The sequence below is a fragment of the Pan troglodytes genome, chromosome 12, assembly GCF_028858775.2.
Source record: "Pan troglodytes isolate AG18354 chromosome 12, NHGRI_mPanTro3-v2.0_pri, whole genome shotgun sequence".
Lineage (NCBI taxonomy): Eukaryota > Metazoa > Chordata > Mammalia > Primates > Hominidae > Pan > Pan troglodytes.
In genome coordinates, this window is record NC_072410.2 from 113,953,229 (window position 1) to 113,974,635 (window position 21,407).

The following is a 21,407-nucleotide window of genomic DNA, read 5'->3' on the forward strand; positions in this document are numbered from 1 at the left end:
GGCTGTCTGTTCTTACTACCAGCACTTTACTAAGCATAGATGTTTCTGGTTTTCTGAATCTGTGTTGGAACCCTAGTTTACCTCCCACAGAAATAATGTTTCCTTGCTATCTACAAAAAAAACCCATTTTAATTGATGCACCTGCCAGCTATTGAATAGTGAAGGGGTCAATGAATGTTCTTCCCCCTGAAACGGCTGTACAACTGGATGAACTTGTCAGAAACACTTTTAGGCTCTGGAAATTGACCAAAAGCAAGCAACAATTTGAGAAATGTTAATTCATAAAAAACTGCTGACTTTTAGATCAAAAACAGTGGGAATTGATGGTATTCTTGCCTGGAGTTATCCTGTTCCCCATCCCTTGGCAAAGTAATGCTACCAGGGTGTCAGCCTGATGGGTTCTTCTTGACTACTGCCCAGAAAAACCAATGCACTGAGAACAGCAGGTATTGTAGCAAAGAAAGAGTTTAATAATTGCAGGGCCAGCCAAGCAGAGGGACAGAGGAGGTATTTCACAAATCTGCCTCTCTGAGAATTCAAATTAAGGGTGCTTCGGTTGGCAGGGGCCTGGAGAACTGTAATGATTGACTGGGCATGAACTCATAGGGGTGTCTAAAACTGTTTTTGCATAGCTGAGTCAGTTGCTAGGAGGAGGTCTCAGGTGGTGTCTCCTGATCTGCCAAAGTGCTACTCTGAAAAATATCTCAAAGACCAGTTCTTTAGGTTTCACAATAGTAATGTTTTCTGTAGGAGTAGTTGAGAAAGTTATAAATCTTGCAACCCCTGGTTACATGACTCTGAAACAGTAAGCAATTTAGAGAAAAGCAAGCTAAGCAATGGCAGGTCATGGTTTAGGTGTGCCTATTCTTTAGCAAAGTTGTAGTCCCTACCATAAGTCTAACCTTGTGACCTTTTGTTAGTCTTTACCAATATGGTTTCAACTTTTGAACAAGGGCAGGATCAGTTCAAGAAAGGACTATTATAACCCCTGCACAAGAATGAGCAAAAGCAGTTTAGCCTGATAGAAGCAAGCTTGAGTCAGTTATGTCATATCTCCCTTACCACTATAATTTTTGCAAAGGCAGTTTCAAGGGCAAGGCTGGCCATGAAAACCAGCTGACTTGATTTGGGATGAAAGGCAGAGAACCCCATGCAGTAGCTAACAGAGAATGCCTCCAGCCCTCCTAGCCTGAGGATGTGGTCCATCATTTAACAGGGAGATCTTGGAAGTGAGAGAGCCATCAAGGGACTTGATAAGATCTCCACACACCCCTGGCTGATGGAGGCTGCATCTCAGCACAGAGGAGGCCTGAGAGGACCTGGGGGAAAGTAAGAGCTGGGGTTGACTGGAAAAAGGATGGAACTTTGAACAGCTCTCTTACTGGCTTCCGGTGTTTGAGCATAAGCTCCGACTAATCATTGACTGACCACTCAGATATGCAGACACGGGGACAACCTCTGGAGTGAGGCTAAAAAACAACACTGAGGCTTTAAAAAACTGAGTAGAGACATCAGCTGCTGCATCAGCTCTCACCATGAGTGAGAAAGATTCAGTGGATTAACGTCAGGCTAAGAAACAAAAACAGCACAGCAGTGCTCAAGAAAAAGATGATTAAAATCCAGAGTTACTGTCATGTATTATCTAACATGTCCAGTTTAAAAAATTAAGAGAAACGAGGAAAAAAGCAGTCAATTGAAACTGCCTCTAAATGGACCCACATGTTGGGTTTACTAGACAAAACAACTATTATAAATACATTTAAAGAATTAAGATAAGGAGGATCATGATTTAACAAATAGGGAATGTAAATAAAGAAATGGAAACTTTGAAAAGGAAACAAATGAAAGTCCTAGAGCTGAAAAGTAACCGAAATGAAAAATTCATGATAAGTGCTACACAGTGATTTGCAATGGCCAAAGCATCAGTGAACTTAAGGGTATATCAAAGGTATTAGCCAATCTGAAGAAAAAAGGTATAAAAAATATTGAAGAAAAATAAACAGAGCTTCAGAGACCTAAGGGATAATATCCCATGCATCAACAACGTTTAACGCGAGTTCCAAAAGAGAGGAGAGAGAGAAAGGGACAGAAAAAGCTTTTGAGGAAGTGATGGCCATTGATATCCCAAATTTGATGTAAAACATTAATCTGTGGATCCAAGAAGCTCAACAGACCTCAAGTAGGATAAACACAAACAGATCTTCACTAAGTCCTACTGCTGAAAGACAAAGACGAGGAGAACATCTTGAAAGCAGTGAGAGAAAAACAACTCATTATGGAGAGAGCAATGATAAAATTCTTATCAGAACAGTGGAGGCCAGAAGGAAATAGAATGACATATTCAAAATGCCGAAGGAAAAATTTGCAACTACAAGTTCTAGATCCAGCAAAATTATCCTTCAAGAATGAAGGTTTAGTAAAGACATTCCCAGATAAACAAAGACTTGCTTTATAAGAAATTCCAAAGGAAGTCCTTAAGGTCGAAAGGAAGTCCATAGGAAGGAATGAGAAGCTCCAGAAATGGTAAATAGGTGGGTAAATATGGAAGTCTATATACATGTCTCTTTTCTTAATTTTGAAAGGACCTAAGAGTGTTTAAAGCAATAATTATAATACTGTATTATTGGTATTATAAAATATGTAGATGCCATATATATGATAGTAATAGCTCAAAGGATGACAGAGAAAATGAAGCTGAATTGGAGCAAGCTGGCCAAATTTTGTCAGAATTAAGTCAGTATTAATCTGAAATAGATTGTGATGAAATGAGACACATAGTAATTCCTAGAGCAATCACTAAATAACTAAAAAGTATACATTGAAAGAATCAGCAGAGGAATTAAAATAGTTCACTACCAAATATTTGTTTAATACAAAAGAAGGCACTAAAGGAGGAACAAAAAAGGCCTGAGACATAGCTAAAACAAATAGCAAAACGGCAGGTTAAATCTAACCATATAAATACTTACAGTAAATGCCAATGAAAAGTCAGAAGTTGTCAGACTGGATTAAAAAAAATCTAACTATATGTTGTCTACCAGTAAAACACATTAAAGACATGAATAGGCTGAAGGTAAAAGAGTGGAAAAGACATAAGCCATGCAAACAGAAACCAGATGAGTGTTGGAATAGCCACAGAAAAAGACTCAGGACTAATAAATGAGGCTGACAAGGTTGCAGTTTATAAGACCAGTGTACAAAGTCAGTTATATTTCTATATACTACAAATTGAGAATCCAGAAATGCAGGTATAAAAACAATTCCATTCACAGCAGCATCAAAAAGCATAAAATACTTAGAAATAAATCTAATAAAAGAATTGCAGTTGCACTTGAAAACTGTAAAACATTCCTGAGAGAAGATTAAATGGAGAAGTATTTTATATTTATGAGTTGGAAGACTTTACATTGTTAAGATGGCATTTCTTCACAAATTCATCTATAGATTTAATGCAATTCCTAACAGAAACACTGGCAGTTTTTTTTTTTTTTGGTAGAAATTGATAAGCTTTTCCTAAAAGTTATATGGAAATACTAAGGACCTTAAGTAACCAAGATAATTTTGAAAAAGAATAACGGAGTTTGAAGATTTACACTCCTGAGTTTCAAAACTCATGCTACTGTGATCAAGACACTGTGCTGTTGGCATAAGGATAGACATATAAATCATTGCAACAAAATTGAGAGTTCAGGAATAAACCTTTATGGTCAGTTGATTTTTGACAAAAGTGCCAAGGCAGTTGGGAAAGGATAGTTTTTTCAATACACAGTGCTGGGACAATCAGGTTTCTATATGCACAGAAATGAACGTGACCCTTACCTCACATCATACATAAAAATCAACTCAAAATGCCTCTTAGTCCTCAATGTAGCAGCTAAACCTATAAAACTTCAGAAGACAACACAAGATAAATTCTTTGTGACTTGTGATTGGGCAAAGACTTCTTAGATATGACAACCAAAGAATTGCCCATAAAGAAAAAAATTGTCTGGGTGTGATAGCACACGCCTGTAACCCCAGCACTTTGGGAGGCCGAGGGAAGAGGATTGCTTGAGGCCAGGAGTTTGAGACCAGCCTGGGCAACATAGTGAGACACCATCTTTTAAAAAAAAGTTGTTTATAAGTAGAAAAGTACCCCAGTGTGGTGGTGCACACCTGTAGTCCTAGCTGCTTGGGAGGCTAAGGCAGGGAGATCACTTGAACCCAGGAGTCCAAGGTACATTGAGTTATGATTGTACCACTGTGTTCCAGCCTGGGAAACAGCGAGAACCTGTCTCAAAAAAAAAATTAAAAATAAATCATAATAAAATAAAAAAATTGAATACTCATATTTCAGAATTTAAAACTTTTACTATTCAAAAGACACCTTTAAGGAAATGAAGAGATAAGCCACAGGAGAAAAATACTTGCAAAACATGTGTCTGATACAGGACTTGGATCCAGAAGATATATAGAACTCGTGCAATCAATACTAAGAAGACAACCCAATTTAAAGATGGACAGAATTGCTAGTTAGACATTTCATGGCCAATATGCAAATTAAAAGATGCTCAAGATCACTAGCCATTAGCGAATTGCAAATTAAAACTACAATAAAATTAAAACTATTTTATATAATAACAACTATATATCCACTAGAATGGATGTAATTTAAAAGACTGACAATACCCAGCATTAGTGAGGATATGAAGAAACTAGAATCTTCATACGTTGCTTACAGGAACATAAAAATTGTAGTCACTTTGGAAAACATTTTGGTTGAAAGTTAAACATTAACTTACCATATGCCCTGAAAATTCTGTTGTTAGGTTTCTACCCAGGGTGAAAACGTATGTCCACATAGAGTAGCATTATTCATAATAGCTAAAAGCTTCAAACAGCCCAAATATTCACCGGCTGGTGAAAGGATAAACGAAATGCGGCATGTCCATACAATGGAATACTATTCAGCAGTTTACAAAGGAACAAACTGCTGATATATGCTGCAACATGGATGAACCTCAAGAGCATGCTAAGTGGAAGAAGCCAGATACAAAAGACTACATATTGTTTTATTTTATTTACATGAGACTCCCAGAAAAGACAGATCTAGAGACAGAAAATGATCGGTGGTTGCCTAGGGTTGAGGGTACAATTAGGGATTACTGCAAGTAACCACAAGGGAACTCTTGGGGCAGTGGTCTTGCAGTGATGGTCACACAACTCTACACATTTACTAAAAATTGTTGAATTATACACTTACAATAAGTAAATTTCATGGTGTGTGAATTATACCTCAATAAAGCTGTTTAATAAAAAGGCTATTTGAGCGAGGCTTGCAAGCCTTTTAGGCCTGGAGCAGTAACAGCTCCTTAATTCACTGTTCCTTCTGCCTTTCTGATAGGAACTATAATTCAGGTTAAACAAATATGGGCACATCTGTTCTATTGCACTCCATTTTATTTTATTGCACTCCATTTATTTATTGCACTATACATACTGCCTTTTTTCTTTTTATTAAACAAACAGAAAGTTTGTGGCATCCCTGCACCCAGCAAATCCATCAGTGCTGGTTTCCAGCAACATGTGTTCACTTAGTGTCTCTGTGTTACATTTGATAATTCTGACAACACTTCAGACTTTATTATCTCTGTTATGGTGATCTGAGATCAGTGATCTTTGATGTTACTATTGTAATTGTTTAGAGGCACTGTACACTGTGCCCATTTCCTCTTGAAAATGAATGTAAATGGAGAAAAGATGCAAACTGAACCCTGGGACCCCAGGATAAGAAGGAATCTGCAAAGGGCTTGTGCAAAAATTGTTTGTTTCCAAATAATTTCTTAATCAGTTTTATTTAAGTACGACTTATCTAAAATAAAATAAAGCTGCCTGTTCCATGAGCTTGGACAAACGTGTAGACTGGTGTGACTTCCACCCTAAATCTAGATATAGCACATTTCACTTGTCCCTAAAAGTTCCTTTGTGATCCTTTGCAATCAGTCCATCCTGTCTCCTGCAACCAATGATCTGCTTCCTGTCACCGTAGATCAATTTAGCCTGCTCTAGAATTTCATAGCAACGGAATCATACTTTATGTAATCTTTTGTGTCTGGCATTTTTTACTCAGCTTAATGTTTAAAAAACTCATCCCTGTTGTTGTGTTTCAGTTTGTTCCTTTTTATTCCATTGTATGAATATATCTCAATTTATGTATCCTTTCACCTATTAATGGACATTTGAGTTCTTTAAAAATTCAAAAATGGGCTATTAGGAGTAAAACTTCTGAAACATTCTTCAAGTATTTTTGTTGATACATATTTTCATTTCTCTTGTGTAAATACCTAGGAGAGGAATTGCTGGAGCATCGAATAAAAATATTTTAATCCAGTAAGAAATTGCCAAACTTCCCAAAGTGATTGTAGCATTCTACACTCCCACTGCCAGTGTATGCGAGCGCCAGTTCCTTTCTGTTCCCGCCAGCAGTTGGTGTTCTCAGCCTTTTCCATGGTGCTCATTCTGACAGATATGGTGATATTTCATTATGATTTTAATTTAGATTTCTCTGATGATTAATGATGTCAAACATTTTTTCCTGTACTGTTTGACTAATTGTATATCTTCTTTGGGGACATTTTGTTCATATCTGTTGACTGTTGGGTTTAATTTTTTTTTATAATTCATTATTTCTATGTTTTGGATATAAGTCCTTTGTCAGATAGATAAATTATGAAAATTTTTTTCAACCTATGTTTGCCTTTTCCTTTCCTTAGTGGTGAATTTTGAAGAGCAGAACTTTTAAATTTTGATGAAGTGAATTTAATTTTTTAGTTTGGAGCTTTTTATCTTTTACTAAGAAACCTGTGCCTGCCCTTGGTTTATGAATAGTTTCTCCTAGAAGTTTTACAGTTCTAGTTTTTATGCCTAGATCAATGATCCATATTGAGTTAATTTTTGTGTATGTTAAGAGACAAGGGTTGAAATTTATTTTTTCTATATGTATATTCATTTGTCCCAGCACTATTTGTTGCAAATACTTTTTCCTTTTGAATTGCAATTCACCATCTATGTATGGCTTTATTTCTGTACTCTTTATTCTGTTCATTGATCTATGTGTCTGACCTTAGGCCAGTGTCATACTGTCTTGGTTACCAAAGCTTCATACTTAGTCTTGAAATCAGGTAATGTAATTCCCCTAACTTTTCAATAAGTGCATAAAACACTATAAAACAAAAGGTGCATAGTAAACAGTCTTGGAAAATATAAACAGAGGGGAAGGCAGAATAGAGATAAAAAAGTTAGTATTCAAATGTGCAAGCCTTTTATGCAGTTGGACTACAACCAAAGCTGTCTAAGCCTGAGAACCTTGGAGTAAACCGTTTAATTTGATTTCATCATGTTAAAACAAACACTCATTTGTTAGTTTTTGTTTTCATTCCCATCAGGATTTTGAACCTTTTGGTGACATCACCTGTTTTTCCTTTTTTGAGAAGAATTCGTTTTTAGTTCTCTTCAGCAGTTCTAGTTCATTAATTCCCATAGTTGCTGCTACATGGGAATTAGCAATTTCCCTGAGCAATTTCCACTCTATATCCAACACGTAAGTGAACAGATATTTTAGATGTGGTTTCACCTTTTGAAATGAGGCAGCAATTCAACAGTTCTTATGCAATGAATAAGAAAATGTTCTGTTCTAGAACTCTACAGAAGCTGTTGATTTTATTTTGATATTAGTAATAATCATATCTGAATTCTTTTGGCTGTGAAGAGTAGAAATCCCAATTTATAGTAGTATCTGAACGGTGTAAACAGCAGAGAAAGTTACCTCTCGAAGCTGGAAGTCACGAGACAAGGCACCTCGTTTTCATTAATTCAACAGCTCAGTGTTGATGAGGGCGTCAAAACACCAAGTTCTGTTTTTTATTTTGCCATCTCAGCATATTGACTTTGTCCTCAGGCTAGCTCCTTGTAAGCTAAAGATGGACCCTGCACATGTAGACGTGCCAACAGCAAGTGTCACACTAAGAATAAGAAAGGCCTTTCCAAAAGCTCTGTGTCATGCTTCATCAACCAGACCTAAGTTTTCTGCCTCCCATAAACCAGTCAGTTGCAAGGAGGGTGAGATGACAGTGATGGGGTTACCATAGCCAGGATCCCTGGAATAGTACGTCCACCTTTTAGAAGTGAGAGAACCAGGATGCAGAAGGATAGTCACTTTCTAAGGTCACACAGGTAGGAATAATAAAAAGTGATTGGGACTGTTATTTAAATCCAGTCCAGGTCGCTCTGGATTTTATTTGCATGTATATTCTTCTATTTGAAGACATTCAGTGAAATTCATAAATGGACTGTGGCACTGAAAATAATTTGTGCACATAGTAGCTTATATGTCTGCTTTCTCTGCTGATGTGTGAACTTGAAAAATCAAAGGCTTTCCCCAACACCCTTCCCTGCAGTCTAATTTAAAAGACAAGATAGCAACAAAAGTTGATGTGCTTTTGGAGGAGTACAGACAGTAAACAAAACAAAACAAAACAAAACAAAAAAAACCCCACCACCTAGAATTCTTTCTCAAGTTAGATTGTCCAGAGCCAATATAGCAGCTCAACAATGTCATTAAAGAACCAGGTTTCCTCCCTTGTTCTGCCTCTTAGCTGATTACCTCATGGGTGCAAGATAGCTGCTACAGCAGCCATCAGATCCATATTCTAGGTAGAGAGAATGGCAAAAATGTGAAAAGCCCCACCAGCTGTGTCCGTTTTCCTTTTTTCAGGAAAACTATTTAGCACTTTGTGATAGAAATACAATGCAAGCCACAGATATAATTTAAAACTTTCCGGCTGGGCACGGTGGCTCATGCTTGTAATTCCAGCACTTTGGGAGGCTGAGGCAGGTGGATCACTTGAGGTCAGGAGTTCAAGACCAGCCTGGCCAATATGGTGAAACCTTATCTCTACTAAAATTACAAAAATTAGCTGGGTGTGATGGCGGGTACCTGTAGTCTCAGCTACTCGGGAGGCTGAGGCAGGAGCATCACTTGAACCTGGGAGGTGGAGGTTGCAGTGAGCCGAGATTGCGCCACTGCACTGCAGCCTGGGCGACAGTGAGACTCCATCTCAAAAAAAACAAAAAAAAAAACAAAAAAAGAAATTTCCAGTAGTCACAGTTTAAAAACTGGAAAAAAAGCACATTAAGTAATATATTTTAGTAATAACATTTCATTTTACCCAATATAGCCAAAATAATATCATTTCAAGTGTAATCAATGAAAACAATTTTTGTTTTTATACTTAGTCTTCAAAATCTGGGGTTTATTTTACAATTGCAGCTTATCTCAGTTTGTGCTAGCCACATTTCGAGAGCTCAGTAACTACATGTGGCTAGTTGGGGTATATTGGTAAGTAACAACTAACTGGCTTTCTAGGAAAAAAATGCATAAATATGCATACATGAGTTTATTGTAAATTTTACAAGTTTAACAGACTTTTAGTGCACAATTTACAAATAATAATGAGAATAGAATATTCTTTATTTTCAATTCCGTATAGCTCGTTGATTCTCACAAAACACTTTCATTGTTTTTTTTTTTTTTCCTGAACTCTCACAGCTAACTTATGGCTGCAATTCAACTGTAATTTGACAAAAATGACTATAAATAAATGCTTGGTTACTGTCCTATTTAGTAAAGTAGTTGTTCACATTATTGGCAAATGAATGTAGTTCCAATATGAATGTTGGTTAATATTTTTGCTTATGTTAATGAGATCGTTTTTGTTTTTTTGTTTGTTCGTTTTCTGTTTATGCTGTACTGGCTACAGTCATGATACACTGTATCATGGTGCACCCATCACCCAAGCAGTATACACTGTATCATATTTGTAGTCTTTTATCCCTCACCCCCCTCCCACTCTTCCTCCCAAGTCCCCAGAGTCCATTTTATCATTCTGATGCCTTTGCATCCTCATAGCTTAGCTCCCACATATCAGAACATAGGATGTTTTGTTTTCCATTCCTGAGTTACTTCACTTAGAATAATAGTCTCCAGTCTCATCCAGGTCACTGCAAATGCTGTTAATTCATTCCTTTTTATGGCCGAGTAGTATTCCATCGTATATATATACCACAGTTTCTTTATCCACTTGTTGATTGATGGGCATTTGGGTTGGTTCCACGATTTTGCAGTCGTGAATTGTGCTGCTATAAACATGCGTGTGCAAGTATCTTTTTCAAATAATGACTTTTTTTACCTCTGGGTAGATACCCAGTAGTGGGATTGCTGGATCAAATGGTAGTTCTACTTTTAGTTCTTTAAGGAATCTCCACACTGCTTTCCATAGTGACTATACTAGTTTACATTCCCACCAGCAGTGTAGAAGTGTTCCCTGAGCACTGCATCCACACCAGTATCTACTGTTTTTTTAATTATGACCATTCTTGCAGGAGTAAGGTGGTATCACATTGTGGTTTTGATTTGCATTTCCCTGATCATTAGTGATGTTGGGCATTTTTTCATATGTTTGTTGGCCATTTGTATATCTTCTTTTGAGAATTGTCTATTCATGTCCTTAGCCCACTTTTTGATGGGATTGTTTGTTTGTTTTCTTACTAATTGTGTTCATTGTAGATTCTGGATATTATTTCTTTGTTAGATGTATATAGGTTGTGAAGATTTTCTTCCACTCTGTGGGTTGCCTGTTTACTCTGCTGACTGTTCCTTTTGCCGTGCAAAAGCTCTTCAGTTTAATTAGGTCCCAACTATTTATCTTTGTTTTTATTGCTTTGCTTTTGGGTTCTTGGTCATGAAATCCTTGCCTAAGGATTAGTTTCAGGTCTTAGGTTTAAGTCCTTAATCCATCTTGGGTTGATTTTTGTATAAGGTGAGAGATGAGGATGCAGTTTCATTCTCCTACATGTGGCTAGCCAATTATCCATTTGTTGAAAAGGGTGTCCTTTCCTCATTTTACGTTTTTGTTTGCTTTGTTGAAGATAAGTTGGCTGTAAGTATTTGGGTTTATTTATGGGTTCTCTATTCTGTTCCATTGGTTTGTGTGCCTATTTTTATGCCAGTACCATGCTGTTTTTGTGACTATGGCCTTATAGTATAGTTTGAAATCAGGTAGTGTGATGCTTTCAGATTTGTCCTTTTTGCTTAGTCTTGCTTTGGCTATGCGGGCTCTTTTTTGGTTCCATATGAATTTTAGAACTGCTTTTTCTAACTCTTTGAAGAATGATGGTGGTATTTTGATGGAGATTGCATTGAATTTGTAAATTGCTTTTGGAGTATGGTCATTTCCGTAATACTGATTCTACTCATCCATGAACATAGGATGTGTTTCCATTTGTTTGTGTCGTCTGTGATTTCCTTCAGCAGTGTTTTGTAGTTTTCCTTGTAGTGGTCTTTTGACTCCTTGGTTAGGTATATTCCTAAGTATTTTATTTTTTTGCAGCTGTTGTAAAAGGGGTTGAATTACTAATTTGGTTCTCCGCTTTGTTGCTGTTGGTGTATAGAAGAGCTACAGATTTGTGTACATTAATCTTGTATCCAGAAAACTTTGCTGAATTCTTTTATCAATAAGTTATAGGAACTTTCTGGAGGAGTCCTTAGGGTTTTCAAGGTAAACGATCATATTGTCAGCAAACAGGGACAGTTTGACTTCCTTTTTACTGATGTGGATGCCCTTTCTGCCTGCCTGCCTGCCTGCCTGCCTTTCTTTCTTTCTTTCTTTCTTTCTTTCTTTCTTTCTTTCTTCCTTCCTTCCTTCCTTCCTTCCTTCCTTCCTTCCTTCCTTCCTTCCTTCCTTCCTTTCTTTCTTTCTTTCTTTCTTTTCCTTCCTTCTGTCTTTCTGTCTTTCTCTATGTCTGTCTGTCTTTCTTATTGCTTTGGCTAGGACTTCCAGTACTATGTTGAAGAGGAGTGTGGAGAATGGGCATCCTTGTCTTGTTCCTGTTCTCAGTGAGAATGCTTTCAACTTTTCCCCATTCAGTATTATGTTGGCTGTGGGTTTGTCATAGGTGGGTTTTATTACATTAAGGTATGTCCCTTGTATACCAATTTTGCTGAGGGTTTTAATCATAAAGGTATGCAGGATATTTGTCAAATCGTTTTTCTGCATCTGTTGAGATATCATGTGATTTTTATTTTTAATTCTGTTTATGATTTGCCCTGTATTCTATTGGTAAAAATAAATTATTAAGTCTAGCATAGATTCAAGGGGGTGGGACGGCAAAGTGTCTTAATGTAATGTTTCTATAAAGGAATACCTGAGGCTGGGTAATTTATAGAGAAAAGGTTTATTTGGCTTGGGGTTCTGATGGTTAGAAAGTTCAACACTGAGCATCTGCCCCTGGTGAGGGCCTTAGGCTGCTTCTACATGTGGCAGAAGGGAAAGGGGAGCCAGTGTGTGCAGAGACCACATGGCCAGAGAGGAGGAAAGAGCGGGGAGGTGCCAGGCTGTTTTTAACAACCAGCTCTCAAGGGAATAAATAAAGTGAGAACTCACTCACCTTCTCATCCCCCAGGGAAGGCATTCATCTATTCATGAGGGATCTGCCCCCATGACCCAAACACCTCCCATTAGGCCCCACCTCCAGCATTAGAGATTAGATTTCTACATGAAGTTTTAGAGGAGACAAACATCCAAACCATAGCAAGAATTTTCTTTCAGCTCTTGATGTAAAGAGTGAGACATGTGCAACAGGGAGGGATGTTATTGATGGCAGCAGTCTTGAAAAACAGCCAGCCCTCTGGCCCCCACAGTTCACATGAATCCTACATGAAAGTTTACCCACTTTCCTCCCAAGATCCCCAAAGTCTCATTTCATTAGGGAATCAAGCTCAAGTTCTTGATCTTGTCATCTAAGTCAGGTCTGGATGAGGGTTGTTGGAGTGGGTCCTCAAGTACAGTTCTTTTTGATTTGAGGACCAGTGGACTAATGGACAAGTGTTTTGCCCCTCACACACCTAGTATCCAGTGATGATCAGCCATAGGACAACTGTAGGAGACATTATTGTTAATGAAAATGATTGGACTGTAAGGCGCTTCTCAGTCCCTAGTCCATGGTGATTGTGAAATCTAGACAGATATGTGTGATCAGTTCCTTGATTTAGGGCCCAGACCCAGTCCTTCTAGTGCATCTGTGTGGTGTTTGGCTTCATCCTCTGAGCTCTTGACTCCACACCCTGAACTAGTCGTTCTTTTTCATAAGAAATGGCCAGGTTTTACATTTGAATAGCTTTCCTAGACTGCTTCCTGTGGGTAAAATTTGGGGACCTAAACATCTCTTTTCATTTTGAACTGTCTCTCCTTTTCAGTCTAATATTTTACAAGCCCATTAGAAAACTATGTGGGCTTCCTGTGTATCTAATTGTAATCCTCTACATTAGACAGAAACTACACCCACAAATCTCTTTTAGACAGCCTCCTTTCTACTTTGAGAGTTGGGGTGCTGTGTGACAACACCCTTGGGGTTCTTAAAAACTTTTTTTATCTATCAGAGAATGTCTAAGAGGCATGTGCTTAGGATTCTTAGAAACGGCTTCTTATCTGACATGTTCCATAAAGGTGTTTGGTTACAGTAGCACCCCATTTTCAGTTACCAGTTTCTGTTTTGATTATGTCATTACATCAAAACATAGTGGCTTAAAACAAATTGATACTCTGTATTAGGTTGCTTATGACTGTGGATAAGCAGTTCAGGAAGGGTTCAACTGGATAGCATCATCTCTTTTTCATGTGGAATCAGCTTCCTCACTCACACGTCTAACCACTTGGTGCTCCTTAGTGCCTCACTCTCCATCTCCACGCTGCTCCTCTCTCCTTCACCCCTCTTTCCTTCCTTCCTTGTCCCCTAGATGTGTGTGATCAGTTCCTTGATTAGGACCTACACCCAACCCAATCCCCAACCCTTCCTTTATCCCACCTTTTCTCTCTTGTTCTTTCTCTCTCTCTGTCTTTCTCTGGATCGTCTCTCATCCTCCAGAATCTCTACATGCAGTGGTCTCAGGATGGTCACACTTCTTCCCAACAACCAACTTCTAAAAGGCAAAAAGTAGAAACTCCCAGGTTAATTATGGTTCACACCTGGAACTAGCAAAATGTTGCTTCTGTAATCCGCTGGTCTGTGCAGTTAGAAGGCCAGCCCACAGAAGTGGGCAGTTAGAGGTGGGCAGAGAGGTAGACTCCTCCTCTTGACGGGGAGCAGGACAGGCTGCAGAACAGTGTATGAAATGGGAGATACTGTTTTGGGCATCTTTGGAAAGTGCAGTCTGCCACATGATTTTTAGAAATTATTTTAAATTTGATTTCTCAATGCTTTGTGTATGGGTATCCATATGTGCTATTTTTGTCAGATACAGCAATCATGAATATATTAACTTTGTTAAACATTTGAATTAGGAAGCTTTCCTTCCCTGTTCTTTGCTCAGGAATAATTCAAAAGATTATAATTAACTATTTGTCAAACGTTTGGAAGAACTTTCATAAAACCACCTGAACTGCCTACATGACAAAGATTTTTATTTGGTCAAATTTTTTTTAGTTAAAGGTTTTTTTCTCCCTTGATTTCTCCTATATCATATATTTCTTAGAAAGTCCTTCCCAAATTTCAGAACATTTGAATATTTAGTCACAGTTCCTATTTGTTGTACTTGTATATTTTACATATAATTCATTAATCCACATAGAATTGTTTCGGTGTGAGATGAAGGCATAGCTTGCTTTTCCCCACCCAGACTGTGAACCAATTAGATGACAACTCATCCATTCCCTGATAATTTGCATTGCAGCCTTCATCCTATTCAATGTTAAATATTCTGGAGTCTGTTTCTGGGTTTCTGTTCTCTCCTGTTGATATATAAGTTCTTTTTCCCATGCTATGTTTTTAATTGTAACTATATTCCAAGCATCTTAAGTTTATAGAAATCAGTAAGTGTTCATGGCTATGAAATGTGTGTAAATGCCACCCGACTCATACTTAGAAGGTATGCTTTTAGACTATCGAGGACAAGTTTTTTTCAAAATTCTATTAAGAATTTGTTTAATATATACCTTAGCCAAATATTTTTGTGCTAACTTTTGTGTCCTAGAAAGGAGGAATAAATGGAACACATACTAACCACAGGTTTATGCTTGTGATCCTGATTTCAAATATGTAAAGTGGTGTGTGTATGTCTCTCAGAAGGAAATGAATAAAATGAATTTACCATTGAAGGTGATAGTCAAGTAAACTGAAGTGGATACTAAAAAAGAGTTTTCATAATTTATTAAAGAAGGGTGTTTGTAGAGTAGATCTAGTAATATTTAATTTCTGAACCATATCATTTAGCTAATAAATTACTTTAAAATGTACTCTTTAACAAAATGAGTCTTATTTTCATTAATGTAGCTTATTTTTGTTTTGCAGTTACTGCTTTGTGTTTGCTCTGGGATACCTCACAGTGTGCCAAGTTACTCGAGTCTATATCTTTGACTATGGACAATATTCTGCTGATTTTTCAGGGTAAGATGAAAACTTTGATTCAGTAGCCTGTTTTATCCATTCCAACAAGGTGGTTAAAGGACAAAATATATTTGCATTTAGTAGTTCAAGTGAAAAGCTATTAAACATTTTAGTTGAAAATTTCTTTCTAAATTTAGAATTTCTCTCTTGTAAGTAGTCTTTTTAGTACTATCTAAGTCAGTAAGAGCCTTGTTCTGCTTCTTCCTGCCTAATGGAACTTCCTTTGGTTCTTAGGTCCTTGGGCTAGGTCAGTCTGAGTTTCCTAGAGAAGGCGCTCAAGAATGCGTTTTACTTCTATGCATTTCACCTCTTTTCAGTGTTTTCCATTCAACACCAGTATTCAGTTGAGTAGTGGAAATAATTTCTGGCATTTGTTCCTTCAAAGGGGATGTATTTTCTTCCTGGTACTAGATGAATCTTTTTGTCCTGTAACAAAACTGATTATATGTCTGTTGTGAAATAAATGCACAAGCTCTTACGAAGTAACTTGCTTTCCATCTTTATAAAGTGACATCTGCTAACACTTTGGTACCAGATGGGTAAGTTGAAGATAAACCTTTATATACATATATTTTTATGTCAAGCTTGACTGCTTTCTCCAGTGAACAAGATACAGTAGGCCTGCTTTGGGCTAGTCTTGAGTCATCTGGACAGCGTAAGTAATGAGCAGTAAATCCAGTGTAAGGATAAGTGTATTGGAAAAATCATGTTACCTCTGAAAAAAAAATTGTTCAGCAATAGAAATGGACCAAAGTTGTATGAGCTCAGGGAAAAAAAATCACTTCTATAAAACGAGAGTTTTAGAAGAGAAAGAGGAAATACCTTTTTCTCCCTAATGAGATTAAAGTATATTTTACTACACAGATTTTAAAAATAGGTTCAGATGAAAGGAAATTACATCAAAAACAAATAAAACCCAGGTCAAAACAAAACAATTTAAATGCACTAAAAAACTAGTTAATCGAAGCTATTGAGTGGAATTGGGAGATACACCTGGAAGGGCAGAAAAGGAGAGCAGATGCTGGCCATCTAGTTTATGGATAGTAGGTATTCCTGGAAAACATGACCTCATGAGCAGGACCAGTAGATACTGGACCACTGTGAAAACCTTCGTGATCTTGAGGAAGTAGCCCAGGTCACATTGTCATCATAGTGTAATGAAATTGGGAAATAGTTATATAAGTTTAAAAGAATTGCAGTCACTTAGAAAATTGAATTCTCCTGAGAATTTGCACCTATATTGGTCTTGTTCATCATGCATCCTAGTGCTTAGCACATGGTGGCATTAAATATATATTGAGTCGGGAATAATACTTCAGTACAGAAGAAAGTTGAAAATACAGTGAGAAAAATGGGGGAAAGTAACAGACAACACAAATGGAGAAACTGGAGCCATGTGGACAAAGCTGTGCCATCTGAAAGAGAAATTAAGAGCTTTGAATACTTGAATTATAATAAGTGAGAAATAAGCATTTATTAATAGTAGAAAATAGAAACAAAAAGCATACTTTTAATTAGTTTAATGTTGATAACAAATATTAACATTAGCAACTTAAGGTTAACGATACTGTAAAATCATGAATTTTGACACTGACCTTTAGAGTCCTGGGACTCTGCAGGCAGGTTCTGCAGGTGTCGGAGGAGCTCAGCAGATGAGGTTCTAGGTCCTCCAGTCTTGCTTCAGCCACATCTGCTCTGTATTTCTCTAGTTTGTATTTTGGGATTCCGTATGATATTTCATTAAAAAATATTTTGTTGCTCTTTTAACCATTTGATTTAAAAAGTGATTTACATAGCCACATTGAATTTATTGTACAACCATGTGGATTGGTGTTACTATGGATTTGTGTGACTCAGTCTTTATTGGGCTCTCACAGCCCCTCCATCAGTTTGATCTTGGTCATTACCCTTTTTATTTTCCTCATCAGCTATTCCAAATTCTTGGCGGTCTCAAGACCTTTACCTCACATTTCTGTGTTATCTAGGGATAGGCTAACTGCATTTAAAACAGTAACATTATTTCAGTGGCTCAACGTAATAAGAGTTTATTTCTCATTCACATTACAGTTCATTGAGAAGGGAGTCTCTGCTCCACACAGTCATTCAGGGAACCAGACTCCTTCCTTCTTGTGGTTCCACCTCCTTCAGGCTCTGGAATCCTCTAGGTGAAGTTGAGGGCAGGGTGGTGAGTGTGAGCAAAGTGAGGGTGTGCCTGCGCAACACTTGTGCCTGCATCCTGTCAGCAAGCATGAGTCACGTGGCCTCATAGATCATAGGACAATTGACATTAAGAGCATAGTGCATGTTTAAAAAACAGCTGTATAGGACGTGACTTTAGAAGTATTTTGCTGATATTTAAAAGGCTGGGTGTGGTGGCTCATGCCTGTAATCCCAGCACTTTGGGAGGCCAAGGCAGGTGGATCACCTGAGCTCAGGAGTTTGGGCAACATGGCAAAACCCTGTCTCTACTAAAAATGCAAAAAATTAAATAGGCATGGTGGCGCATACCTGTAGCCCCAGCTACTCAGGAGGCTAGGTGGGAAGAGTTGCTTGAGCCCTGGGGGCAGAGGTTGCAGTGAGCTGAGATTGCACCACTGCACTCCAGCCCAGGTGACACAGTGAGACCCTGTCTCAAAAAAATGAAATAAATAAAAATAAAATGCCAGTTAAATACTTAAATGCAGTTTTAAATGTTTAAATATGTAGAAGAAAAACGACCTGGACTTTTTAAGATAGAAAACCTGTTTATAAATCTCCAAGTTTAAAGAATAATTTTTATCCATTAGGAGGAAACTTTTTTTATTATTATACTTTAAGTTCTAGGGTACATGTGCACAACGTGCAGGTTTGTTACATAAGTATACATGTGCCATGTTGGTTTGCTGCACCCATTAACTTGTCATTTACATTAGGTATTTCTCCTAATGCTATCCCTTCCCCATCCCCCCACCGCACAACAGGCCCTGGTGTGTGATGTTCCCCTCCCTGTGTCCAAGTGTTCTCATTGTTCACTTCCTACCTGTGAATAACAACATGCGGTGTTTGGTTTTCCGTCCTTCTGATAGTTTGCTGAGAATGATGGTTTCCAGCTTCATCCATGTCCCTACAAAGGACATGAACTCATCCTTTTTTATGGCTGCATAGTATAGGAGAAAACTTTTGACCATTATCAGTGAACTGATAAAGATTAGATAGTCGAATTAGCTGAAGGAGATCATTGTGGCAGAATGAACTTGAAGGCTCTTGATTTTTTTTGTTTTGTTTTTTAATGGGCACAAGGGAGAAAAAGCCACCTAGAGACAGACTCTCCCCTTGATGAAGTATTCAGGCACAGGGAACCCTTGAATGTGTTATAATACATGAGCAGAAAAGATCCTGACTTGATCCTAATTAGAGTGAATATCATAGCTATTCAGAATGTTAGATGGCTAATAAGGTGGATTGGATAGTGGCTCACCCTTGGTGCTGAGCTGGTCTGTTGCTCTGATGCTAGAAAGTGCAAGAAGCAAAGCCCAGACTCTTGCCGAGGAATCAGTGTGAAATCTCTCTTTTATGGGACAGTTTTACTTGCACAAGAGTATGGAGAAACTGCGTGTGTGTGTGTGTGTGTATGTGTAAATTGTTAGGTTTAAGATACATTTAAAATGTTCATTAGATAAAGATAAAGTTATACCATAATACATAATACAAGTTTCTGTTTACAGAAAGGTTGAAAAGCTACTGAAGTTGGTTTCATGTTAGCCTCAGAAAATAGATACAAGAGAAGTATAAAACAACTAAATAGCTTTCTTCATGTCAGCAGTAATCAGTTAGAAAATATGATAGAAAAAGGATCCTGTTTCAAAAGCAAGAAAAACCATGAAATATGTAGTAATATGTGTAAAAAGAAATGTACAGAACCTGTGCAGAAAACTATAAATTTTTACTGTAGAACATAGAGTAACTGGAAAAAAAAATCAGCCTGTTTGTTTGAATAATAAAACTCAGTATTGTGACTGGGTGCAGTGGCTCACACCTGTAATACCAACACTTTGGGAGGCCAAGGTGGGAGGATCACTTGAGCTTAGGAGTTCAAGAGCAGCCTGGGCAACATGGTGAAACCCCATCTCTACAAAAAACTTAAAAATTAGCTGGCATGGTGCTGTGTGCCTGTAGTCCCAGCTACTCAGGAGGCTGAAGTGGGAGGATCGCTTGAGTTTCGGAGGTTGAGGCTGCAGTGAGCCATGTTTGCACAACTGTACTGCAGCCTGGGTAACACAGCAAGATCCTATCTCAAAAAAAATAAAAATAAAAAATAAAAACAACCTTCAGTATTATAAAGATACGAATGGGGCTGGGCATGGTGTCTCATGCCTGCAATCTTAGCACTTTGGGAGGCTGAGGCAGCTGGATCACTTGAGGCCAGGAGTTTGAGACCAGCCTGACCAATATGGCAAAACTCGTCTCTACTAAAAATACAAAAATTAGCCACGTGGTGGCGCACAACTGTAATCACAGTTTCTTCAGAGGCTGAGGCACGAGAATCACTGGAACCCAGGAGGTGGAGGTTGCAGTGAGCTGAGATCACACCACTGCACTCCAGCCTGGGCGACAGAGCTGTCTCAAAAAAATAAAAAATAAAGTAAAATAAAAAAAAAAGATACTGATTCCCCCAAGTTAATCTGTTGGTGTTAATGCAGGTAAAATTGTGGAGTTTTGAGGGAAATTAGATAAATAAATTGAAAATTTTTCTCTAGAAGAATAAATGCTTGAGTGTAATGAAGTCGATATAAAGACATACTGCCGTCTGTAAAGCAGGAGTCATTAAAATATTCTGGACTGACAGGAATAGGCAAACCAAGGAAACCCGGATGAAGGACTGAGAAAGAGACTCACGGATCTAAGAAATAAAAATACAGAACAGCAGTGGTGGGATCAGAAATCCGTGGGGAAAGCTAGGCTGTACTCAGTAAATTGTATTGGGACATTTGGAAAGAGAAGAGAAAGGTGAATCCTTGCCCCAGGTAGAGATAATAGATTGTAGATGGAAGCAAGAACAGATTTTTTGGCAAAAACGTTCTGATTGGAATATGTTGATTTCTGTGGTACTGAAAGAGTTGCTTTTAGTGTACCCACCAAAAAAAAAAATGTATGTGAAATAATTGTTTATTCACATCAAGAATATATCTTAGAGCTAACTGAACCGTATCAGAGGCTTGGTAAATGTTTACTACTGCTCAGTCGTGTGTGCTCCTTCACTAAGGTTTATTAAGCAGGCACTGTGCATTTTGCTAAGTTCTTGAAGGCTGAGCCAGGTACTTTTGTAGGCAGCATTTTTTTCAAGTATAAGAAGAAGTGATAGACCATGTGATCTTGAGAGGTGAAGCCAGCTGGGCTTCTGGGTTGGGTGGGGACTTGGAGAACTTTTCTGTCAAGCTAAAGGATTGTAAATGCACCAATCAGTGCTTTGTGTCTAGTTAAAGGTTTGTAAATGCACCAGTCAGTGCTCTGTGTCTAGCTAATCGGGTGGGGACTTGGAGAACTTTTGTGTCTAGCTCAAGGATTGTAAATGCACCAATCAGCATTCTGTGTCTACGTAAAGGATTGTAAACGCACCAATCAGCACTCTGTAAAATGGACCAATCAGCACTCTGTAAAACGGGCCAATTAGCACTCTGTAAAATGGACCAATCAGCACTCTGTAAAATTGACCTATCACACTCTGTAAAATTGACCAATCAGCAGGATGTGGGTGGAGCCAAATAAGGGAATAAAACCAGGCCACCCGAGCCAGCAGCGGCAACCCACTTGTGTCCCCTTCCACGCTGTGAAGGCTTTTTGCTCTTTTGCTCTTCACAATAAATCTTGCTGCTGCTCACTCTTTTGGTTCCCGCCGCCTTTATGAGCTGTTAACACTCACCGTGAAGGTCTGCAGCTTTACTCCTGAAGTC

General features: G+C 38.0%; 1 protein-coding gene across 7 annotated transcripts in view; it reads left to right on the forward strand.

Moving 5' to 3' along the window:
• The window catches only part of MBOAT2 (membrane bound O-acyltransferase domain containing 2), a 151,023-nt gene that overhangs the window by 80,036 nt on the left and 49,580 nt on the right, over nucleotides 1–21,407 (forward strand). For all 7 annotated transcript variants that reach the window (XR_010149637.1, XM_063790131.1, XM_016946738.4 and 4 more), the window contains one exon: nucleotides 15,382–15,477. Coding sequence is in view for 5 of the 7 variants with exons in the window: in XM_063790131.1 (XP_063646201.1) it covers nucleotides 15,382–15,477 (96 nt within the window). In the remaining 2 variants the exon portion in view is untranslated. The remainder of the gene's footprint in view (nucleotides 1–15,381; nucleotides 15,478–21,407) is intronic.